Source organism: Molossus molossus, unplaced genomic scaffold (genome assembly GCF_014108415.1).
Source record: "Molossus molossus isolate mMolMol1 unplaced genomic scaffold, mMolMol1.p scaffold_m16_p_1, whole genome shotgun sequence".
Taxonomy (NCBI): domain Eukaryota; kingdom Metazoa; phylum Chordata; class Mammalia; order Chiroptera; family Molossidae; genus Molossus; species Molossus molossus.
In genome coordinates, this window is record NW_023425344.1 from 76,952,576 (window position 1) to 76,978,305 (window position 25,730).

General features: G+C 49.0%; 1 protein-coding gene across 1 annotated transcript in view; it reads right to left on the reverse strand.

Moving 5' to 3' along the window:
* Positions 1-1,815: 1,815 nt before the first annotated feature.
* Positions 1,816-25,730, reverse strand: part of TSPAN5 (tetraspanin 5) — a 173,749-nt gene continuing 149,834 nt past the window's right edge. Inside the window, exons 3-8 of the mRNA XM_036278308.1 lie at positions 15,503-15,649; positions 10,495-10,665; positions 7,666-7,791; positions 5,695-5,742; positions 5,487-5,603; positions 1,816-3,841 (exon numbers count right to left, since the gene is read on the reverse strand). Coding sequence (XP_036134201.1) covers positions 3,776-3,841; positions 5,487-5,603; positions 5,695-5,742; positions 7,666-7,791; positions 10,495-10,665; positions 15,503-15,649 — 675 coding nt within the window. The 3' untranslated portion in view covers positions 1,816-3,775. The remainder of the gene's footprint in view (positions 3,842-5,486; positions 5,604-5,694; positions 5,743-7,665; positions 7,792-10,494; positions 10,666-15,502; positions 15,650-25,730) is intronic.

Genomic DNA, 25,730 nt, shown 5'->3' on the forward strand with positions numbered 1-25,730 from the left:
GGCCAGCCAGGTCACTGGGCTCCAGCCCGTCCCTGTTCAGCCCACTGGCTTCCCAGGGCTCTAGTCCAGGCCAGCCGGAAACAGCCCAGGGCAGCGCCACAAAGCGGCAGCTACTCCGCTCCTGCCCACACAGACACACTGCGTGAATGGGAAACATTCTGCATAATGAGAAAAAGCCAAGAGACCCTTTCAGAATGGCCCTAAGAGAAGAATGACCGGGACCGGCGGTGGGAAGGAAGAAGGAAGAAAACAGGTTAATTCCTTGGTAGAGAGAAGAAAATAAAGATATTTTTTTCAATTGTTTCATTATACAAAATTCTACTTTTTAATTCCTGAGTACATTTTTAAAAAGACTCTTAGATATTTTTAAGTCATGGGAGCAGTGCTGGTAACTGGCCAAACAACAGAGATACAGAGAAACTGAATCATCACCCTCTAGGTCTACCTTCTAAATGCAGGAGAAACTTCCTGTAAGTTCCGAGTTTTGTGGACAAAGCATCCTTTTACTTCTGAGCTGTGTATTTCTCCTTTCTTGGCCTAGAGTTTGCCTAGAGCAAGGACAGACAGGTCACCTCACGTGGATAAGCACATGTCTACAGCACCACTAAGAAAACTCAAGAACTGGGGCTCAGTGATCTCCCGTCACCACAGATAAATCTCCCGCAAGTCAAAATAACATTTTTGGTCTCAAATATCCAGGGGAATGAGGCAGAATGTTTCTCAAACAAGTCTTGGCACAGTGTCAGGTCTGAAAATACTATATGAACCTTAAAATTTTATTTTCATTTAATCTTTGAAGAAAATCTTCAACAGTTCTAAATGACAGATGTCTTCTTCTGCTGTGATAATTAAAATAAAAGTTCGTTTAAGTTGGTATTTCTTCTTTTTAATCCTCACCCGAGCACATTTTTGCATTTATCTTCAGGTAGAGCAGGAGGGAGAGGGGGGAAGAGAGAGAGAAACCTCGATGTGAGAGAGACACATCGACTGGTTGCCACCTGCACAACCCCAACCGGGGCCGGGACCAAACTGCAACCGAGGTATGTGCCTTTAGTGGGAACCGAACCCAGGACTCTCTGGTCCGCGGGCCGACACTTTAACCGCTGAGCCAAACCGGCCAGGGCTAAGTTGGCATTTCTTAAGTGGGTTAAGACTCCTGCCCTGAGCGACTACTAGAAATTATTTTCTTAGATAAGGTTATGAGTATTATCAAGATTTACCTAAGCCCATGAGTCCTGATTCTCATTGTGCATTAAATTTTCAACAAGACCTTCTTAAATATACAGGCTCTGGCCCCCCCATTACAGAATCGCTAAAGGCAAGGCCTAATGACCCGTATTCTACATGGTCTCTGGGCAGACAATGGCCTTAGGAGCAGAGATCTACACACCCTGCTCTGCGTCTCTCGTTAGCCCCCAGCAGCACCAAGACCTTCCCCCATCACAAATGTTTCCTCTCCCTCTCCCACTCAGAGAATCAGACCAGAGCAGCGCTTCTCAAACTTTGCTTCCAAAAACACATGGCAACATCGTCACCTGGGAACCGGTCAGAAGGGTGCATTCTCAACGTACTCCTGCCCCAGAATGACGAAATCAGAAATTCTGGGGATGATGCACACACAGTAGTCTGAGTTAGAACAAGCCATCCCGTGATTCTGATACATGCTGCTGAAGTTTGGGGATCACTGGATTTGACAATTTTGCAATTTCAGGAGAGGAGAAATGAAGAAAGACAGAACTCCAGGTAAGGTAGAACCAAGTTTATTAATGACAGCCTTTATTACAACCACTCTCAAGTGTAAAAAATAAAGGGTGATTCATTAAAATTTAAAACTCACTTGGACCTCCGTTTGGCCTTTTACTGGCTGTGCCAAAGGGTGGGAATCTTGCCTGGTTCTGAATCAACTGGTCAGATGGAGTTCACTGGAGAATGAGGTAATAAACACAAAAGACAAGAACGCCAACCCGAGAGCTCAAGTCTTCTCCACGTTGGAAAGACATTACAGAAGGATGACAGGGTGGGCAGAGATGAGATGAAACAATCTCACAGCTGGAGAATGGAACGCACATCTCTAATGATACAGACACACACACACACACACGTGCAGCCATACACACCCCAACTCTGGAGACTAGATTTTCAAAGAACTGTCGCCCTTTCTCTGAGCAGACCGGCACATCCATCGGCCACAGCGATGCAACGTGGGGCTGAGAAGCTGAATTTCCATAGAGTACGCCAGCTGGCCGCCCAGCTCTGTGTGGGCAAATGTGTCCTCACCGTGGAACAGGCCTGTGGTTTTCTCAGCGTACCACAGACTAATACCTGCTCCCCCAGGAGAATGACATCCTGGTGGACAACAGTGGGACTAAAATCTGGGGGCAAAACTCGTCCCTCCCACCTGGAGTCAGGGCAGGGGTGGGCGGCAGCACCTGGAGGTGGTTTCCACCTGTGACCAGAACCCGCCGCCAGTGTCCTCCTCTCCAAGTATTTGTGCTTTGTCACCATCCTGATGGTTAGTCCGCATGCACGCTTTCCTTTTTTTCTTAATAAAAGAAAACTCAAACCAGACGGAAAAGAAACCCACAGGAAGCTGCTTTCTGATTGTGTCAACACTGTTTTGGAATGGGGTTTAATTCCATTCAAAGAGAAAGGCAGGCAGGCTACGAAGAGGCCACGGCGACCAACACCGTTACGGGACTGTCGAATCCTGTGGAACCTGTGAGGGCCCGCGGGTCCCGCCCCGCCAGGGAGGACGGCCACACCTCGCCAGGCCTCGAACCTGTCCAGTAAGTGCTGACCCAGCCACATGGATAAATGCTGCAGGAAAGATGGCAGGAAGAGGAATGGTGGATCCACAGGCCATGCGGGGAGATTACACACACACAAAATTAATATTCAAGCTTGGAAGAAGACACTTACAAATTTAAGAGAGACTGTAGCTTTCTCTTTTGGGAGACCAAAAGAAAAGAAAGAAAGAAAAAAAAAAAAAAGCCAAAGCCCCAGTTTCCAAAGAATCCAGCACATAATTTGGCGGGCGGGGGTGAGAGAGTATTTAACTAATACCTCATCATTAACCTCATTTTCTCCTTGGATTTCATTGATAAATAAAGCTCAGGCCTACTGAGAGTAGAGGTCCTGCTGAACGTCAGCATCACAACGTGTTCCCGTGTTCTTGCTCAGTGCACGCGAAATACACGACCTCTCTCATCAGGAGACCAAACGTGTGCACGCATGTGCCTTGCTGGACGTGGTCACAAAATCTGACCCCAAGGACCAGCTGTTCTCTTCTTGGGCTGAGTGAGAGCTGTCAGTTCCTTGAGATGGACAGTGAAGGGTGCCATGCCCCACCCTCACAGGTGAGGGGTCCAGTTAGAAAAGGTGCACTTCTTTAGGCCGCCGAACAGAAGGCAGTTCCTTCCGGCTGTGGGGAGGGGCCGAGCCGCCTCTCCCAGCCTCCGATTACTCAGGTGGAGAACAAGACTGTTTTCCACATGTTCAAGTACATCTGGGTCTCCCACCCTCCTTTTCTCTCTCTTTTTTCTTTTTTCTTTTTGGTAAATATCCAACCATCCACAAATTCCTGGCTACAGTAGAGATTCACGGCGCAATGACTTTCATACTGGTTATCTTTTTTTCAAATTCCGTCAGTAAGCAGCATTTCTCAGTTTTACCCCCCAAAACAAGGGGGTGGCAGCGTGGACTCGGCTGGGCACGCCGGAGGGTCCGGAAGGCTGGTCTGTCCAGTGTCTCAGCGCAGCTGAGGCGGGGGTGCGCTCTACCAGCTGGCCCTGACAGCTTCGATGTCGCTGACCAAGTTCTGCGCCAGGCATATCCCGAAAATCTGGGAACAGAGGGAAAAGAGTCAGACAGTGAAATTCTGAATTTCATTAGGTTTTTCCTTGGCCAATGAATCCCCTTTTTCTTATCTTTGATCTTTTAAATCGAGATTGAATTCATATACTGTAAAACCCTTCCCTGTGAAGTGCTCGGTTCAGTGGTTTTTAGTGTATTCACAAGGATGTGCAGCTATGACCACTACCTGACTCTGAAATATTTCATCACCCCAACAGAAACTGTACCCATTAGCAGTTATTCCCATTCCCACAATCTCCACAGCCCTGGCAACCACTAATCTACTTGTTAGCTCTATGGATTTGGCCATTCTGGACATTTCATCGACATGGGATCACATAACATCTGGCCTTTTGTGTCCGTCTGCTTCACGCAGCAAAGTGCACTCAAGGGTCGCTCGCGTTGTAGCACGTACCCGTAGTTCAATCCTTTTGATGGTTTGAATAATATTCCATTATATGGATAAACCACATTTTGTTGGTCCATTCATCAGGTGATGGACATCTGAAGTGTTTCCACTCTTTGGCTATTATGAATAGTGCTACTGTGAAGATCTGTGTACAAGTTTTTGGGCAAACATATGTGTTCAATTCTCTTGGGTACATAACTCAGAAGAGAATTGCTGGGTCATATGGTAACTGTTTAATTTTCTGAGGAATTGCCAAATTGTTTTCCATAAAGCCTGCATCGTTTTTATATTCAGTAGGTCCAGCAGCATTTGTTGAAAAGACTATTCTTTTCACAGTGAATGGTCTTGGTTCCCTTGTCAAAAATCAACTGACCATAAATGCCTGGGTTTAGCCCTGGACTTAATTCCATCCGCCGATCTACATGTCCCATCTTATGCCAGTGTGCACTATTTTGATTACTGTAGCTTTGAAGTGAGTCTGAATTGGGAAGTGTGATTCCCCAACTTTGTTCTTTTTCAAGTTTGTGCAGCTATTCTGGGTCCCCTGCATTTCCATAAGAATTCTAGAATCAGCTTGTCCATATTTGCAAAAAAAAAAAAAAAAAAAAAAAAGCAGCAGTTGGAATTTCTATAGAGATTGCACTGAATCTATGGATCAATTTGGAGTCCTGCCTTTTAACAATAGGAAATCTTTCAATCCGTGAATATGGGAAGGTTTCCATTTATGTAGGTCTTCTTTAATTTCTCTCAACCGCTGTGCCCCATTTGTGCTCAAAGAAAAAGTATCATAGCTCCACAGGACGAAAAAGCCAAGCTCTTGGCACTGCCCAGGAAGAAAATGGGCACTCCGTTTCCTCACTAGCACTTTGGGAAGGTGGGCACAGCATGTCTGTGAAAACCCAATAACCTTATCCTGGCCACTGGGGCCTACTTTGGGCCATTCCTGTCTGCCCAGCTGTCGGCCCATGGGAGGCAATGACGGACCCAATCAATTTCTCCATCTTCAATAGGAAAAGAAAGGTTTCCTAAAGGACTTTAGGATATAGTAGCATCTAAAACCAGAGCTTTAATAAAATACAAACCAAATAACTTAGGTCTGTCCCCCAGCCCTTCCAGTGGTGTCTTAAACACAGTGCCATTAAGGTGATGCAGCAAAGCGCCTGTCCAGGTGAGGGTTCTCCCAGGCTCACTTCCCTGTGACGTCCAGAAAGGAGCCTTGTCTTACCTGTAGCAATGCAATGCCTATGAACACACCAGCCACGATGGTTAAATTGTCCTGCAGCCACTTCTCAAACTGGGGCACACAGCCTTTCGTGTAGATCACGATCTGCTGATCGACTTCCTTCACAAGGGAAGAGAGCACAGCGTCACCATGCAGTCCACACGCCCTCCAACACCCTTTGCGCTAAGCGACAAGATGAGAGCCCACTTACTGGTTTCTGCCTGGCATCATAGCCACACTGAGTGTTGATGACATCTTCCTGGTGGAGAAAGAAAACGGAACAGTGAAATCCACGCCTGTTAGAAAGCCCACCGAGGACTGAGCAGATCCCCCGTAAGTGTCGGTGAGAAAACGTGTGTCTGGGCATGCAGAAGGGCTAGGCGCCTGTTCAGCGCTTTTGTACTTTATCCCACGTGATTATTATAACGATCCTCGGAATCGGGTATCAAAATATGCCCTTTTCCTAACAAGGAAAACAGATGAGGTTCGCAAAACGTCAGAAAGGAAAGCAAGCCCGTTATGGGGAGGTACTAGATTCAGAGCTGACAACCTCAATAAGCGTTTGGGGTTTTAGGGAACTGGAGACAGAGATAAAAACCGTGGTTAAAGGGCACAATTACTATCTTCATTTTTACTGTCTTGGGGGGACTTATTTGTAATCTCTACATCTCTGTACTATTTAAATGGCTTTTTCAATGAGACTACATTACTTAAAAACAAAACAACGCCATGTGGGGAAAGGCAGGAGGGGGTGGGAGTGGGAAGGAGGGGGTCAATAGGGGAAAAATGAGGAACATCTGTAATACATTCAACAAAAATAAGCTAAAAAAAAATTGATGTAAAAAAAACAATAATGCCCTAATCACATATCACATGGACAGATGTTCTGACATCAACAGGCCTGGTCAGAAATGTGAGTTCCCCTCTTTTCGGTTAGTCTTCCCCCCTCTGCAGGGTATGGGTGGAATGTATAAGCTTAGCATTGATGGAATGAGACAGCGCTACCCGGAGGACCCACGGCTGAAAGGGGAGCACGGTGCCTTCTGAGAGCCTTGGGGACTGGTCTGATGGGATGCCAACACGGGCAGGAACTGGAGAAGTGCACAGTGCAGTGCGAGGCTGCCTGGGTGGGCACCCTGGGCTCTGTGCTGGGCACGCTTGCCTTGTGGCCCTCCTCAGAGCAAAGGGAGAAACAGGCCAGTGGGAAGGGTGGCTGTCCTGGCGAAATCCCGGAGCTGGGAGCACAGTGCACTGACTCAGTCTCCTCAGACCACAAGTAACAGCCAGGATGACCACTCCCACCATAGGCGGCCTGCAGGGACCTTCTGCTTCTGCACCCCAAGACCATGCCCCTCTTAAAGAGCCTCACATCCTCTACCTTGCAGGGGGAAATGGCCACTGAACTCATCAGCGCCCACTCAGATCTGCTTGATGGGGAGAAGGGCAGCTGAGGGTGGACACTGGGGGACTTAAGAGAGGCTAAAAAGTCCAGAAGCGACAATGAAGGGCAACTTTTATTTGTCACCCTAACACTAAATTCTGGCTTTTAACTTACAATAAGGAAGTTGCATTTTAAGTTATTCTATATAGCAGGCAGATAATTTGACCCAAAATAATACATTCAAGTCCATGGTAAATATAATATATATATATAAACAAACCAGTTAATTGTAGTCATTACAACTGAGGGTCTGGGCAGCTGTGTCTTCCCACACAGCATTCTAGCCCTATCTTGTCTCAAACTCTTCTATGCCAGTGTGCCCCAGAAGTAAGTCAGGAAAAGGGTCACTGGCCCAAACCAGTGCAGAGAGGTCTCAGGTAAGCCTGTCCTCCTCCAAAAGGGGGACACAGGCTGCCTGGGTCTGCAGCTCAGTGCCAACACTTGCTAGCACTGTGAGCTTGGGAGAGTCACCTAAACTCCACGGACCCTGATTGCACCCAAAATAGGAAGATCAAGTTTGGCATCTGCCCCCAGGAATGTTCCGAACGTAAACGAGCCAAGGCACACCAAGGCTTAGAACAGGAACCGGCAGGCACTGCCCAGTTAACGCCAGCGCGTACCCCTCCCACGGGAAGGCCTGCGCGCGCAGCCCCGCAGGAGCCACCGTCCGCACCAAGCGGTCTCGCGGGGCCCTGGCTGCTCCCCCCACACCGACGCGGTGCGCAGGCGGCGGGCACGTACCGCGGGGTCTTTCGTGCAGCAGGAGAACGGCACGCCGCACCTCTCCCGACTTGCGTTGGAATCTGTGCAATTGAAGTAAATATTTAGGTTCCAATCATCAGCTCCAAAAGCCCCACAGCACTGCCACTAGAGCAAACAGGAGAGAGTTAGAACCTGGCACGGCGGGCCAGCGGCGCCGACGCCCACCCCACCCAGACGGCGAGCCCCGCTTCCGCCAGGCCCAGCCCGGCTCCGAGCTGACTTTTAAACCAAACTGAACCTAAACAGCCCCTGCAAAAGCTTCCAGAATAATTAAGGCTGAAGGTTTGCAAGGACGTGTTGGCATGTGATTTACAAGATCAATGAGACCGATGGTGTCAGGTGGGGGAAGGGCAGGAGCCGACAGGCGGGCTCCGTTTGAACACCAGTCTGGTTTGCGTTGCGCGTGGGAACGTTCTAGAAGGATAAACACGACACTAAACAGTCATGTCTGAAGGAGGCAACTGGGGTTGTGGGTGGGCTATCTAGAGACTTCTTTTTTTTTTTTTTTTTACAATTTTGAACTCTATACCTCAATGGCTTTTTAAAAAATCTGTTTTATTAAGGTATCAGATACACATTAAATGGCATATATTAGAACTGTATAATTTTATGCCCTGGTCAGTTTGGCTCAGCAGGTAGAGCGTGGGCCCCAGGACCAGAGGGTCTGGGGTTCGAGTCCCCAGTCAAGGTCACCTAGTCCGTTGAGTCCTTTGGGAGGCAGCCAGTTGATGTGTCTCTCTCACATCAATGTTTCTCTCTCCCTCCCTTCCACTCTATCTAAAAATCAACTGAAAAATATCTTCAGGTGAGGATTAAAAAAAAAACACACTAAAATTTGATATGATTTTTTTGGACATGTGTATGCATCATGAAACCATCACCACAATCAAAATCCTGAACACATCTATTATCACCACAAGTTTTAGAGGTTTATCTTTCATTATATATCTGTTAGTACCCTGAATTTGTTTTAAATAAGAGCAGGTATTTTCATTTTCAACTTAAAATATCCGGCCGTCTAATTAAAATATAATAAAACAAGCTGTTAAACTCTGCAGGTCTTAAGTGGGGCCTGACCTGTTGTTCTCTAAGGCCCCTGGTCACTGTCCTGGGCTGGACTCTTCTCCCAGTTAAAGAAACATCAAGCCTGGACCATGTTAAAGCTTTCAGGACCAACAGCTACTTCGAAACACGCAATTCCATGACAGAAAAAGAAAATCACATGAAACGACAGCATTTCCACATAAAGCAGACAGCACTTCAGGAGAACGTGAACACGTGTTCCTCTGACGCATCTGGTCCTCTGAGGCTTGAGCAGTGTCAGGTTTGCCTACAGAGCTCCATCAGCTGTCACGCAAACTAGGCAGCAATAACACCTGGCCAGGCGTGAGCTGGCATCCATTATGACCTAACAAAACAGTGAAGTCTGCTGAGGAGATGAAACAGGGCTTAATTTCACACCTGAGTACAGCTTAATCTAGGGCAGGCCTTGCCGACAGGAACAAAACCAATACGACTCAGCTCAGCTCTGGTTCTGAGTGCCTGATTCCCGCGGGTGGCTCCCCCGGGGCGAGTGCTGACTCAGCCTTCTCCCTTTGCCAAAGGGGAGCCCAGCTCATCCAGCCACATACGTTAACATCATGGACACCACTGTCCAGGTCCGCTCAGCTTATCCAATTTTGTTGTTGTTGTTCATCCTCACTGAGGATATTTTTTCACTGATTTTTAGATAGAGTGGAAAGGAGGGAGGGGAGGAAGGGGAGAGGGAGAAAGAGAAAGCCATCAATGTGAGAGAGACACCTTGACTGGTTGCCTCCTGCACGACCCGACTGGGGCCGGGGACTGAACCTGCAACCCAGGTACGTGCCTTCACCAGGAATTGAACCTTTTGGTCCACGGGCCAACACTCTAACCACTGAGCCACAACGGCCAAGGCAGCTTATCCATTTTTTAAGTGTATGCAAATGAACACCTATCAGTTTACAGGACAAGAACAGCTTAAGCCTATCATAAAATCATGCATCTCTTATTCGAGTTTCATTATATCTCCGTGAGTTAAACTATAGCTTTACTGTTGAGGAAATAGGTCAAGGTCCTATTAGCTCAAGGTCACTTGGTCACTTAGCTAATCAGATTTGGGCACTAGATCTGTTATCTTCTGAGCCCTGTTTATACCATTTTGCATTTTGAGTGGATTCTGCTACTTCATTTGCATTGCAAGGGCTGTCGCACAGAAAAGTTCAGACACCCGGGAGGCAGGAGGCTCTACTGTAAACAGATTGTTCACTTATCAGAGGCCACAAGGGGGTAGAACTTGCTCAACTTTCGGTTTAAACCACATGTGCCATAATAATACTGGATAGGCATATTTCAGGAACTTTTTGGACAAGTATTCTATTGATAAGTATATTATTCTGAGCTGTGAAATGTGGAGGATAACCAAAAACAGACAAGGAACAAGGAAGAATCTATATTTAACACCAAATTTAATGTTAAACCTAGAGCAAAACAATATTCTTTAAATGTCGATAGCAAAGGCAACTGTGATTAGAACCTTCTTGCTCATGAGTTTTTTTCTTTGTTCCTCTCAGTAGAAATTAACATAAGTGAGAATAGGATATTTCCATTTACAGCACTAGTCATGGAACAAGTCAGGAAATAATAAACAGACAAGCAAACAAACCAAGAGCCAGGCAGAAAAATCAGAGGTAGGCTCCAGCTGGCAGGTGCAGAAGCCAGGAGGATGCTCTCTGGGGTCATCCTTCCCAGAAGGCTTTCAACGTGAAAATAAACCAAATTTAAACTTACATATTCCTGGGTGAAGTCTATGAGGTTCTGCAAATCAATGTCATCCCTGTATGCTCTGATGTTGTTGTTTATAAAGAAATACAGCTGGTCTTTGATCCAGTCTTTGAAAACAAATGCCAGAACCCCGGCAGTGAGCTCCAGGAAGAAAATGATCCCCAGGAACACAGAAAACTAAGACAAAAGATACAGAGAACAGTTATAAGGGCTACTTTCATCCTGTACTGTTAAATGGTTCCTTCTAAACAGGTTTGTAATGACACTGGGTTGTTACACATGTCCAAAGTAGATAACCTTCAATTTCTTAAGATTCATTAATAAAATATTACACTCCAAGAAAGGATTTAAAACAATCATTTCATAATCACATTTTGGGGCTCTGGTGGCTCCATTTTGCAATTAACCAACAAAGCTCATAAGCAAACATGAATAATAGGAATTCCTCATTAGACTCACATTAAGGCCTAATGAATTTCTCCTGATTAATGGGCTGCCAGACGCTGAACAATGAATGACCCATCCCTACCTCTGGTAAGCTTTTTGTAACATTGGAAAATAAATTATCCCAATATTTTAAGATCACCTGTCATTTGTTACTGTGCCTTGTTGATCCTGTACGCAGTATATTCCTTCTATGCATTCAGACACTCCTTCATTTCCCCTTTGCACCTGCTGTGCAGGATGAAATAGCAGACACGTTTCGAAGAGATCAAAGAGGAAGTGAGGGGACGACTATGACCTGAACACAATTTCCCATCAAGAGAACAAAATTAAACCATTGGGTTGAGGGCCTTCCTTTGTGAGGTGCCAGTCTCCGAATATTTTAAACATCAACATACAGCCGCTGGGAGACTTCTGGCTCGTGTAGAAAGCAGGAGTTCAAACAGGAAGGTGAGAGACCATGGGTAATGTGGTAATTGCCCATAAAACGGGAGAAAACTCCCATCTAGAACACTCACAGAGCCTCGCCTTAGTCATACCAACATGCTCTTCACACCCTCGGTTCTTCCCACCTCCACCTTCCGCCTTCTGTCCCTTTTCAGTTTCTGTTGTTGTTCAAACAGATGATGAGAAATGAGGCTGTGGAGGACCAGAGTATAGACTGCAAGCAAACTTCTGGCGACAAGGCTAGAAAGGGTGACACCTGTGGCCACACCTGCTCCACCGGGCTCCTGCCGGCTGCAGGACGGGGGTGGCTGAGGAGGCAGGGGGTACAGCTGCTGCAGTTTCTACACTGTGCAGGCAGCCAACAAGCAGCCAACCAAGAGAACACTGTCCTCGGGGAGACGGACAAAGAAAACTACTCTGTACCTTAAAAAGACTAAAACTGTTTCTGAATGACCTGGAACAGATCAGGCCCTGAGCTGGGTGGGCTTTGCAGAAGCAAGGATGAGTGGGCCCATACCCTGCCTCCAAAGAGGTTACAGTCATGGGATGTGGGGGAGGGGAAAGGCAGTGAGGTGGGCTGTTTCACACTGGATGTCAGTATTTCTGACTGTTTGCCAGGGTGCCAAATGCTATTCTGGAAGGATGGGCAGGAGGGGAGGGGTGGAAGGAAGAAATAAGTGCCTGGCAAAGTCTAGGCCCTCCAGCTCAGCCCCTCCGAGCTCAGCCCCTTCACAGAGCTCCTGGTCCTCTGCCCTGGGTGAGTTCGCTGGCAACAGGATCTAAGGAGTTCTTCAGGAGCATCAGCGGCACCAAAAATGTCAAAGTGAGCTTTCCTTTCCTCCATCAAGGAAAAGGACAGGAAAACATCGCTTTGTCCTCGCATCTCAGCCACTGGCAAGCCGTCCGGACTGAGGAAGACTCGGGAGCTTCAGGGCCACACGAGCCACAGCCACGGCGCGGCCCCAAGGGCAGGAAGTAGCCGGGAGACCGAGGCGATGCTGGTGGCTTCCACGAAGCGCCCAGGTGACTCTGGTAAAGCTGGTATGGGGATTACCACCTACAGAGGAACCAGAGCTTCTCCCAAATGTCAGCCTTGATCAACTGGACTCAGAGAGCAGACCCAGGTGAACGCTGCCAAAAACAAGGCTGGAGCTGCTCCGATCACTGACGTGGTGTGATCGGGCCACCAGCAAGTTCTGGGGAAGGGAAAGCTCCCAAAAGCAGCCTGTCGTCGTGAAGGCCAGGTTCTTCCGCAGAAGAGCTGAGGAGATGAAGGGTGCGTGTGGGGAGGGGGGGCGGGGGCTGTGTCCTGGTAGCTTGAAGCCACAGGAGAGAAGTTCATTAAATGCTCACAGGTGAAAAAAAAATATCCCATCACTCTCACTCAGTGTTTTATAACGTAGCATAAAACAACTCCCCTCCCTTTCCAGGTGCCACTCTACACGGCGGGCAGCTCGCTGTAGGGCTGACAGCATCATAGCTACCTCGTAGGCATTCCCGCGAAACACCAGGACAGAAGTGCCGCAGAGGTTCTACTTAGATTTTTGTTCTCACCTTTATTTTATTTTATTTTATTTATTTATTTATTTATTTAATCCTCACCCGAGGACATTTTTCAATATTTTGTTCAGATAGAGTGGGAGGGAGGGAGGGAGGGAGGGAGATAGAGAGAAACATCGACGTGAAAGGGACACATCGAGTGGTTGCCAGCCACACAACTCAACCAGGGCCGGGGACAAACTGCAATCAAGGCACGTGCCCTTAGCGGGAACTGAACCCGGGTCTCTCCGGACCACAGGCCGACGCTCCAACCGCTGAGCCAAACTGGCCAGGGCTGTTCTCACCTTTACGAAGGCTGGGCAAGTTCATTTTCTAGTTACCCTGGTACATTTTCTCATAATAAGACACAATATGCATATCAAAAATTAAGTCCAAATTAAATTCTTATCAGATATTCGGCAAAAAACCTGCATGCCCCAGGCCTGTGAGTTAATTTCCCCGTTTCCCAAGGTGCAGAGATGGACTCACGGGCTTCATTCTAGGGCCTCTGTCAATAAGGAAACTCCACCTCTATTTCACAGCATCTTAGCTCTCAATGTCCCTCAGCCATTCTCCTGCCTTACAGCACCAGGCCGGCGAGGCTGTTTGGAAGACACTGACACTGACTTCCTACTTAACTCAAAGACTATTCTAGGCCAGTTTACACCGCAAGTACTAAATGGAGAAAGGAGCCATTTAAAATATTCCCCAAGACTTAAAAAAAAAAAAGCCAGGAAACAATATAATTCTCTTTATTTCCAACATGGGACTTTATAAACTAAGGTGATGATTTAGAGAAATGTATATATTTCTGCCCATTCAAGTTAACTCTAGTATCTTCATCTATAAAAATAATAAAGGGACTACCCTTAGAAACCCATAGGATTCCAGTGAGTCCTATTAAAGGGGATCCCACCTTTGGGGCCATGGAGGCTAAAGATGATAAGAGAGTAGCAGCTAGTAGTATGCTGAGGCCCAAACGGCTACAGAAAAGCCGGGAGGGGAGCTCCGGCTTTGGAAACACCTCGTGCCAAGGGGACTGGCAGGTCGGCAGGGTGTGATCAAGGACAGAATTCTCCTGGGGTCTCTGTCCAGAGGAGGAAGGGTGTGTGGGGGTGTGTTTGTGTAAGATGAATGGAGTTTGGGGACCCTAGCACTCCCACTCCTAGGCCTATGCATGCAGATCAATACCTCACTACACTGCACCCAGGACCAAGCATCCCTTGGTTTTTTCTATTAGCATGAGTCATATGAACTTCCAGGTGAAACAGCCCCCTGAACCCTGGGCCAGAGCCGCCCAAATCCGGACAGGGGCTGGGCACCGAGGCTGCTCTTCCGGGGGTGGCCCAGAAAGATGCCAGCCGGAGAGTGGCAGACGGGCCGGGAGGAGGACCACATTCCACAGGGCAGCTGGGCTAGTTCTGGTCTGCGTGGCTGTTTTACTTCAAAATGGCCCTCGAGGATGCTGTGTCCCTGCAGGCTGAGAATCGTTACATGTGATATGACACTAACACTGTTCTCTAGAAATCCACCATCTTCCCTCACCATAGGTGGGTGGGGTTTTCCCCCGTTTTTTCTGGTTTTGGAAAGGGGAGTGGAGGCCGCTGTGACGCGGCCACCACCACACGCCCACACCTAGGCGGACAGGCACGTCCGTGACCTGGGGCTACACCCGCAGAGCCCGTTCACACCGGCACCTGTGCGCACGGCCGTGCTCTCCCGCTGGAAGGACCCTCCAGAGGAAAGGCTTTCACTTTTCATTCTCTGCTTTTGCTTGTAATACCAGTCTGCCCCTGGGAACACTCCTCTTCCGAACATAGCCGTGCTAACAGAGTCACACCAAACCCTGCAAGGAATCTAACCTTATGCTGGGCATACACGGACCAGTGAGACCAGGGTTCGATTCCGGCCAAGGGCACATTTCTCGGTTGCGATTCATTCCTGGCCCTGGTCAGGGTCCCTCGGGAGGCAACCAGCTGATGTGTTTCTCTCTCTCTCTCTTTCTCTCTCTCTCTCTCTCTGTCTCTCTCTTTCTCCCTCCCTCCTACTCTATCTAAAGATAAATGGAAAAATATCCTTGGGTGAGGATTAAATAAATAAATAAATAAATAAATAAATAAATAAAATTATGCTGGGCATAAAAAGGAAGGAAGACTTTGCCTTTTACTGTTTCTCCATATTCACCAAAACCTACTGCTCACAGATTTAACCTGGACAGGCCACAGCCACTGAGCTTCGTCTGGTTTCTCTAAACAAACTAGCTGAACAACTTCCTACTGATTAGGTGCTTAAAAGAGGAAGAAAAGTCACTTGGAAGAAAATTATGTATGTAGAACTACCTTAGTCCTAGCAGTATTTTAGGCACTAGAATGCAAAGTGGTGATACAGGTGTACACCCCCCAGATAACGTGGGGTGGCACATACACTGTGGTCTAATGACTTGCATGGGCAGGGGGCAGAACTAGAGAGGGTTCTTAAAGGAAAGCATCACCCAGGTCTCAGCTTTGCCAGGGTACAGCCCCCTCTTGCCCTCCTGATGTGGACACGTTTGGTTTTCAACCTGAGAGCAGAGTGTGATACTTACAAACTTGAGTAGGAAAGTGTTTTCCCGGAGAGCTCCAATGCACCCTGCAAATCCCAAAATGAACATCACTCCTCCCACCACAAGGAAGAGCCACACCGGGTCAAAGCCGCCGAGGTCGGTGATGGAAGAGATGTTGGACAGAACTCCCTGGGGGCAGAAAAGAACACAGAACAGGGCACCGGATGCAGGGTTAGTTCTCTGACATGGAAAGATTACTGCAGTTGCCTCTGCCCCCGCCCCCCAAAGAAAAACTGCAGAGGCTGTGCGATTATCTGGTGGGATTAATACTCAGGAGTCGCTGCAAAAAAGAAAAAGAAAAAGAAAATGACTTTCTTTGTAAGTCATTAGACCTTGTATGGAGAAGATGTGGAAATTACCACGTCCCCAAATATACGTGGTCTGGAGTAAAAAACAGACATGAGAGAAAAACATCTCCCCCATACATCTGACACTAATACAAAATAACACAAATTGTAATTGAAAAATAAAGAAGTGTTTACATAGCGGCCAGGCCCAGCCACAAGCCCCTGGAGGTTTCCCGGGGAAAAACTGCACCTCAGCATCCATCCTTGGGCTTCAGAGGAGACCCTGTCAGGCTAAGATCCTCAAAGCTAAGAATTGGGATTTAAATCACAAATCAACGGTTACTCCCTGTGTTTCAACCCTTTCACCTCCTACCACAGCAACCCAGAGTAACTTCATTTCTCCACAAACAATGCCATTTCTTTACTGAAAGCCCTTTCCCCTGAATGGGACTACTTCAAGTAGTATCACTCAAAGCTACATTAGAAATGATGAGATTTTTTTTGGATGTGTGTGAGTCTTAAATACCCAGTATCGTCGATATTTTATTAAATTACTTTAGAACTCTCAAAACACCTACAAAGTATCATGGTCTAGTTTGCTATAAAGTCTTACTATTACATCATTTGTTTCCCCAGCATTCCCAATAACCTGAAACCATAAAGTATTCATCTAATTTTATAGTTGAGGAAAATGTACCCTAGAGAGGTTTGGTGACTTGCTGAAGGTCACACAGCTATAAATAGCTTTGGACCCAAAAAAGGATGCCTACTCCACTCCCCTTTTTCTACCACGTGAAGCCAGGTACTTGCTTCCAAGCACCTCCCAGTCACCTGACTTCAGGAGGTTTAAGTTTCAGCTCATTTTAAGGTAGTAGGAACATTTGGACAGAGTATGGTATTGGTTAGGTTCTTGTTTCTTTGGGACAGTGGGAACATCACCTTAAGAACAATAATAGGATATTAATCTAGAACAGATGAGGAATTAAGAAGCCTTAAAATGTACAACTTAAACCTTATGAAAAAGGCCAAGGGTTTATTAAATAAACCACAGACAAAGGGTTGCGAGAATATGAAAGCACTTTGGAATGAAGGGTGTATTCACTAGCTTCTGGGGTGACATCACAAAAGGCAGCCACACCCGTCACCAGGCTGCAGAGACCAGAGGTTTGATACAATCTTGTGTTCTTTGATTTCCAGCTCTGAACTCTGAATACTGGGGGGCACTGTACAGAGAATACGATAACCAATTCTTCACCTGCACAAATGATGCTACGAAAAGTCACACAACATGTAAGCAACAGTGGTGAGGATCCAGTGTTAGAAATAAATCAACCTCTCCCATCAGAATATTTTAATCCTCACCTGAGGATATTTTTACATTTATCTTCAGACAGAGTGGGAGGGAGAGAGAGAGAGAAACATCAATGGGTCGCCACCTGCATGACCCCAATCGGGGCCGGGGACGAACTGCAACTGAGCTACGTGTCCTTAGCTGGAATCGAACCCGGGACTCTCTGTTCCGAGGGCCGACACTAACCGCTGAGCCAGACCAGCCTGGGCCAGAATGCCTTTGCACACAGATGTGGGGTTTTAGACCTTCTTGGCCAGGAAACAGAAGTCTTTGCAGCTACATGATAACAGTTTTAAGTTGAAAAAGTCAACTTCATTACGGGAGAAATAGACTCAATTTACTTGACACCAAAAAGAAGAGGCAGCAAAGGAGGAAGAAACAGGAGGGGGCTGTCCGCTGGGGGCTCCGGGACAGGTTTCACCCTCGAGGGAAACTGGGACTTATAGACATTTAGGTTCCTTCCAACTTTAAGAGCATTCTATGGTTTCATCCATTTTCAAATGGGCTTTTAACCTGTGATTCACACTCAAGTCTGCACAAAGATCAGATTGTTCCCGCTCTCCCGTGACCCACAGCTGCACACACACAGCTCTGTGACCCACAAGGACAGTTATCTGGGCAACTCTGGCAAACCAAGCAAGCTGACCACCACACCTGTGCCTGAAACGCCAAGGTCCTGGGCCCAAAGGCGAGAACGTGCGGCCCCAGCTGGCAGTAGACGCCGGGATCATCTGTCCTCTCTGGGTTTTGCCTGGAGGATGAGAATCTGGCTTCGCAGACAAACTTATTTTTATACTTTTACTCTCCCCAGCCTGCAGGTTCCATTTTAATTGCAAGGCCTTCCACTGTTTCCATGGAAATGACAATCATTGGGGGGGCCTAGCTGGACTGCAGATTCTACTTATTTAATCCTAAATTCTGGCAAAAGACAGGGCTGGAGACAGATACGGAGAGGGTGTGGGAAATAACATTCTGCAAAGCATAGAATGACCAGGAACTTCATTTTTAATGGATTAGGAATATACCGAGGTAGTTATCAGTCGAAAACTAACTCAAATCTCAAAAGACAAAGTGTGGACGTCAACGCCCAATGCCCTGAGGTTGGGACCACTGACTCTCACCTGCAGTGTTTGCCAACAGGCACTGCGGGGAGGGTCTCCCAGTCCTACCTACCCCGGGGGATGGGGGGAAGCGGAACAGAATCCTGGCAACGAAGACTGGATCCTAACAAAGGGGAGCTGGCAGTTCAGCCTGCTGTCGTCTTCAAGATGGGGTCTCTCCTCGGACTTTGTAATTTTGTTAAGCTCAATTTGACAAATGAATCACAAGTGCTAGAACATGCCTGCCGCAGAAGAATTATAATTAAAGCTTGTAGTTAACAAGAAGCCAGGAGGAAAAAAAAAAAATCTAAGATTACAGTTAAGTCTGCCAAGTGATTTAAAATAGGCACTCATTCGTGGTAAATCCTCAGGAATGTGTAAGAAGAATACCAGCAGACACCTTGTCTTCTGGGAACCTGGGGGTACCACCCTCTTCAGAGGACTGCATTTCCCACCTTCTTTCAAGACTGCCTTCTCCCCCAAATCCAGTCCATGACCCCCTGAGAGCTGCCGGTCCTCACATGACCCCACACCTGGATGCGAACAGGAAGCCTGAATCCCCTTCCTGGGGAACCAGGACCTCAAACAGGCACCCCTCCCCCATGGCCGAGGCATAAATGCCCAGTTCTGGAGCCCTGTGCAGTATGGTTTTTTTTATCACGTGGAAAAAGTCAGTCTGTAGTGAGAAACAAAAAGCCAGCACTTATAAAGAAACAAAGGATTAGGGGAGGGTGGGAACATCCTGACTATTATAACCCCTGCCTGGCCACAAGCTCGGTGAGTGGCTGTTGGATCCTCAGATACAGCCCCTTGGCCACGCTGGTTCCCTGGGGTCTGCATTTGCCTGGGGAGTCCAGCACCACACAGCAGCAGCTGCAAATACACTACACTCGAGCGCCGCGTGCGTGCACATACACGGATATGTGCGCGCGCGCGCGCGCACACACACACACACACGTGACCAAAACTGGAGCTCACACTTTATGCTGGAGATAAAGTACTGGGCTTGGGTGGGGAGCAGGCAAGAGGTAGAGGCAAGCGTTGAATTTAATATGGTTCCTTTTCTCAGCTGGCTGATATTTCCAGTCAACATAACCATTAAGCCAGTGTAAACAGTCTTCCTTCATGTTGACTCACTAGCAACTCGGCATCCATAATGACATGAGTTCTGCTTTGCCCATGTCATTGACAAACACACGATGTAAGCTCCATTCTCCATGTAAACTTGAATGTTCAGTCCTTGGCTTTACGTGCCAACTTATTAGAACTCAAATTTATTGGGGGGAAAAAAAAGCAAAATGTCATTTGGCTCCTCTCCTCTGTACCCAGACCTGGTGCTTACACGAGCGGTGTGCACACGGAGCCCGGTGTTGTATCACGGGTGTGAGTTCTCATCCCCGTGGATCCTGCAGGCAAAGCCCTGGGGGAAGATGGCAAGGACACTGGACTTTGTGGAAGAGTCTGAAGATTTCCCATGAAGCTCTTGCCAGTTTGGCTCAGCAGTTACTGGAATGTCGGCCCTCAGACCAAAATGTCGCAGGTTCGATCCCTGGCCTGGTTGGGGTCATGAGAGAGGCAAACAATCGATGTGTCTCTCTTGCACTGATGTTTCTCTCACTCCCTCTCTCCCAGTCTATCTAAAAAAAAAAATCCTCAGGTGAGGATTAAAAAAAGAAAATATCCCATGGAAGCTGAATCAAATTGGAATGAGGCTCAATGGATGAGAAGCAGAGCAATAAACCATGTGTCCTTATTCCCTTCACCATGTCTTCTGGCCAACATGAAAGTGGAATTCTGAACAGGAGTGTCAGAGACAGAAAGGCAAAGAATAAGAGAGAGCCGGAGACCAAGAATGCGGGTCACAAAAAAAACTTATTCAAGTACTACAGACTCAAGGATATAGGACGGTTCACTATATATATCTTTTTTTTTCCTTTATTGATTTTAGAGAGAGAGGAAGGGAGAGGGAGAGAGCGATAGAAACATCGATGAGAGAGAACATCGACTGGCCGCCTCCTGCATGCCCCCCACTGGGAATCGGGCCCACAACCTGGGCATGTGTCCTGACCGGGAATCGAACCGGCAACCTCCTGGTGCATGGGTCGACGCTCAACCACTGAGCCACACCAGCCGGACTACACACATCTTCTTCACTGCTACATTAGGGTTATGTTAATAAAAACAAACATGTATAAGAATTCTCCATATCCATACCATCTGCTCCCAGATCTATACACTTCTGTCCTCGGTCATCCAGGCCCACACCTGTTGCTGCAGCAGGGCACAGAGGCAGAAACAAGCCAAAGAACACCAAGTGCTGCGATGAGGTCAGAATGAATGACAAGGTTTCTTTCCCAATCCTCACCGGAGGACTTTTTTTTTTTTTCAATTTACCTTCAGATAGAGCGGGAGGGAGGGTGAGAGAGAGAAACATCGATGTGAGAGGGACACATCGACTGGTTGCCACCCACATGACCCCGACCAGGGCTGGGGACAAAATCGCAACTGAGGTACGTGCCCTTGACCAGAACTGAACCCATGACTCATTGGTCTGTGGGCCGATGCTCTAACCACTGAGCAAACCAGTCAGGGCTATCTACCAGACAATTTTAGAAGTTGAAAGAAACAAATATATTCAGCAAATTAACCATTCCACAAAGTGGCTTCTGCACAACTAGCTCTTGGCATATCAATTTGGAGCCTTGAAGAGTGATCCTCCAGTGAAAATAGGAGATTTCCATTACCCAGTAGGTACTAGACAGATCTCTCAGCACTTCGCATGTGTCTAAAGAGGAATAAGACTCGTTAATGGAACACGTCTGAGGCCGTAGCATATAACAGATGCTTAGAGAGCCAATGAACAAATGTGTGGATGTGTGTCCATCACGGTAAAGGGAGAGACTCTGACACCCCAGCCCGAGACCAGGCTGCTCTGGGGTGTGGCAGAGCATCTGCATGCTGCACAAACCTCCCTGTACAGTACTCAAGCCCACCTGGCTCACCTACCCCTTCCCCCGGACCCCTGAAACACGTAAGAGGGTAGCTTGGACAGGGCTGGACCTGGGGCAGAGAGACAGACAAGGCACTATAACACAAACCCTTGTCCTGAATCTCAGATCCGCTACGTACAACCTGTGAGACATTGGGCAAGTTACCAAACCTGCCCCCATTTCCACATCAGTGACACGGTTCCCTCTATGTCATGAGGTTTTTATGAGGGTGGAGGAAATAGTGGCAGTAAATACAAACACTATGCCAAGTGCCTGGCACACAATAAGCATTCAATCAAAGTTTATCACCATTGCCATGAGCATCACTATTATATTCGACCAAGAGGAAGACACCAGTGGGTGCAGAAGCACACAGGAGGGCGTCTAACCTAACTGCACTGGACAGGAATCTGCTTTGCTCTGGCACCTGCCCTGCCTGACCCACTTCTAAGGAAAACCCTGGCCGCACTCCATGACCATGCCGAATGGAGGTGGCAGTAACTGACTTGCCAATCCGATCTTCCTGGGGAATTGGGAGTCACTCAGATACTCAGAGTTAAGGTAGAAGGGAGAATCCACGAGTAAGCAGAAGACAAAGCCATGAGTGGGTGGAAGCTAAGAGGACACAGAAGGGGAGAAATAAGCATCGAGAAGTCAGTCAACAGCGGTGAGCTCACTGAGCAGTCCGCAGTCCGCCGTGACAAGGGCAGACACCTCCGCGGTGGAGGACCTGACTGGGCACACTGCTCGCCAGAGTCACTGCTGCTGAATGACCTTCGGTCGCTGAACCGTGTCCTAGTCCCTGCGAGACCTCCTCGTTCAGTGGTTTGATGAACACTGCACGTTCCACAAGGAATGGAAAATCAGCCCACCTCCCCTCCGACCTCCTCCTCAACAGCCTCTCATAATTTAGGGCTCTCTGGAACTTAGGCAGCTTCTTCCCCACTAAAGGAGCAGGGCTGAGTACAACTATTTTCCCTTGGAAGAGGTTTCTATGCACGTGCAGAAATGAAAAGGCAAACAAAGCTCCAGAAGGGTTTCGCCCGATAAACCTCAGGAGTGTCTGTGGTTTGTCCCACCACCAGCACAGAGCGGCCTCTGTGCACCACCTGGCAAGCTTCAGTTCCTTCCCTCAACCCACACAGAAAAGAAATGCAAAAATAGCATTAATAAGCCCCTAAGGTCTGGGACTCTTCTGCTTTGGCACAGACAAGCACATTCCTCCTGCTGGATGAGAAACAGAGGCAGGCATCTGGAACACGCACCCAGAGCCAGGCCAGATGGACCCCGCGGAGATTTATGAGGCTGGGTCCTGATTCACTCATCCCTCCTACACCAGACCCACTGGCTTAAGGCAACAGTTTTCCTAGAGAGAGAGAAGCATTTCCCTATTTGACAAAGGATGACAAAATAGGACATTTTAAAGAAAATGAGCTACTCAGAGAGGGGTGGCCCTGGAGCTGGAGATGAGGTTTCCGACCATGTCCACAGGAAAACCAAGCTGGGACTGCAGAAAAGCTGCCCCTTAAAAATTCAACGATTTTCGAAGGATGTTACAGGGCAAACCACTCTGCAAACCCCCCACGTTCACCTGAGGAGCTGCTGCAGAGCCCAGAGGACTTGGGACGTGAACGAAGGGTGCCCACTAGAAGCTGAGCAGTCCAGGGAGGTGCAAGGGCATGAGGGCAACATAACTCGGGACTTGGCACAGATGCGAGGAGCAAGGAAGCCCGGCCGCCTCAAAGACACATGGTCTCCCTTCTTCTCTCGTCAAAAAAGGTCACCAGGGAGACTCACAGTAATCCTTTCTTCCTCAGTGGTTACAGCCTGCCTTTGGACAGGAAGAGTAGAGGAGGGGCAGTCACCCTACAGGTCTCCATAAAAGCCTGCGATCAAGCAGCTGCTGGGGAGGCCAGCTGAGCCCAGTCCCATCACTGGTACCGCTCACAGGCTGGGAAACCACGGGCACCACCCTGGGCAAGTGACTGCCTCTGAACGTGGGAACAGCCACGCGCAGCGTGCCAGGCGTCACGACTCAGGCACCCAGCGTGTTTCCAGCCACTCTCCAGAGACCCTCACTTGCATTTTCAGAAGACAGGAGATATATCCAGGAACATTCCTGTCTAAGTGAGCCTCTGATCATCATGCCCCCCAACTAAAATGGAAAAAAGCAAAGTCTTGCCTGGTGGCAGGTGATCAGTCTATTCCGGGGCCTCAGAGACACACAAGTTGCTGAGCTAATCCTTCCCCGGGGACCACGTCAGTCACAGGTATTTGGGGTGAAGGTGTGTCACACCCTCAGCAGCTAGGCGCGAAGGAGACACGTGAGTCGAGAGTGCTGGGCAGAGGCACTGGCTCTGGGTGTCACGGGGGTGCAGAGGGGAGTGGCGGAAGGCATGGCAGCCGATGTGGAGAGAAAGTGACAGGCCCTGGCCCAGAGGGGTGTATGCAGGTGGAGCTAGTGGTGAGAGGAGACCCAGAGGCTGGCAGGGTGGGACTGGGTTTGAGTCTGAAGGCATCTGAGCAGGTCATTTGTGCATTTAGAAAGCGCATTCTTGGGGCAGCAGGTCAGTTCCCGTGGTCATCCGGGCCAGCGACGCTGACAGCTGGAACCGAAGGGACACGAGGCCGCACGGCTGAACGCTTGCTATGCCAGGACGGCACACCCTGGATGATGTCACCCTCACAGTGGACCCAGCAAGTCGACTGTTCTTCACCGCAGGGCACAGACCTCGAGATGGACAACCTGCCGGGCCGGGGCGGCCGTGGGCAGGAGGATGCTCACTCTGCTTACACACATACCTGCTTCTAAAATGTGAAGAAAAACACGTAATGTGATGTCAGAACGATTCTGTCGCCTCAGACTGGTCGCTGTCTGGCACACAGGACCCCCCGCACCCACACACCCTGGCACAGAGCACTCGCGCGCTCTCAGCGACAGGGTGGGAAAGGAGCGGTCGAAGGGAGGGTGAGACAGGGAACTACGATCTTTCTGGAGAACAGGGCTGCCGCGCTGGGTGACATCTCTGCCCGGTGGGAGCAGCTTCCTTTTTAGCCTAAACTCAGTGGGGATTTGCGGGGCCTGGGGGAGCTCAGAGACAGAGATCGGGGCCTCAGTCTGCCCAGAAGGGACCCGTGGGCTTCAGGTCTGACTCCCGCCCGAAACTAGGGAGAGAGGAGGGCTCCTGGGCAGGTGAGGGCAGAGCTGGTGGGCCGGCCTCGCCCCCAGACAGTGTCCCAGAAACCCCGAGGGCAGCACCGAGGAGGCAGCTGGGGGTGAGAAGAGACCTCGGAGGCACAGCTCAGAGGAGCCCTGGTGGAGGAAGATGGCGAGGCCCGAGCAGGCCAGCAGGCAGCCGCCTAGAACAGTGACCGCCACCGAGCCCAGGGGACCCGCCAGGCAGAGGACCTCTGCAGGGAGTTTCGAAAGGACCAGAGATCACCCCGTTACCATCTGCCAGGCCCAGATGGCAAAGCCCTACCCCCACTGCTGCCCTGGAAGGAAGTGGGCAGAGGAGCAGCTGGTGAGGGGGGGAAGGAGGAAGCAGGGAAGGACGGCCTCACCCTGCTCCCCTCTTCCGGGGCCCTGGCAGCTGGAGCTGGGCAAGGGACAACGTTTGAGCCCCAAGTTAGGTTTGGAGTTTTACCATCCAGCCCTGGGTGGTACCTGGGCCCGGACTTGAGCAGGATGCAGTATCTGAGCACCAACGACGACGTTGCTGGATGTTTTACCCCACCTGCCTTCCACTCCCGGGAAAACCCTGGGTAAAGTTTGGAGAGACATACAGAAAGACAGAATTTAAACTCTCAGTGTATTGCACGTGGATCCTGAACACGGTCGGCGTAGGCTCGCTTTCCAGGTTCTGAGCAAGGGCTTTTGGATTTAGACTTTGGCCACAACACAGAACTCGAGGGGATTACTTGGACAACTGAGGAAGAGCTATGCAGCCAAACTTACACCATTTCCGTCAATAAAGCAAAATCGTCAAAGAAATATTTCCAGTATCTCAGAAATGCCTCCTAACGGAGTGCTGGTTGTTTTTCTGTTCAAGCTAATACGTCCAGTTCCCGCCTCCCTCGGGCGACGGAAACTGGACCGACAGGCAGGGAACTGCCTGTCACCAAATCTCCTTTTTCTAATGTGCTTCTTGGGACTACAGGGAGCTTTTCCAAGGTGAGTCTGCTGCATGACTGTGACAGGAGTCCGGGAAGGCTCCAGAGTGACGACCAATCACGGCAGTGGGGGAGCCCAGAGGGAGAGAGCCATCCTCACCCCCAGGAACGCCCAGGGCTGCAGCTCCTCCTGGGGTCGGAGGGCCCCGCCTCTCCTTCCAGCCCGCTCGCTGGGGCAGAGCCCAGCTGGGCGCCACGGAGGGTGACGAGGGTGACGAGGGTGACGGAGGGCTGGCTAGGGGCCTGGGCGAGAGGGGCACACTTCCAGCACAACCTCTCTGGGCCTCAGTTTCCCCACCTCTGAACGTT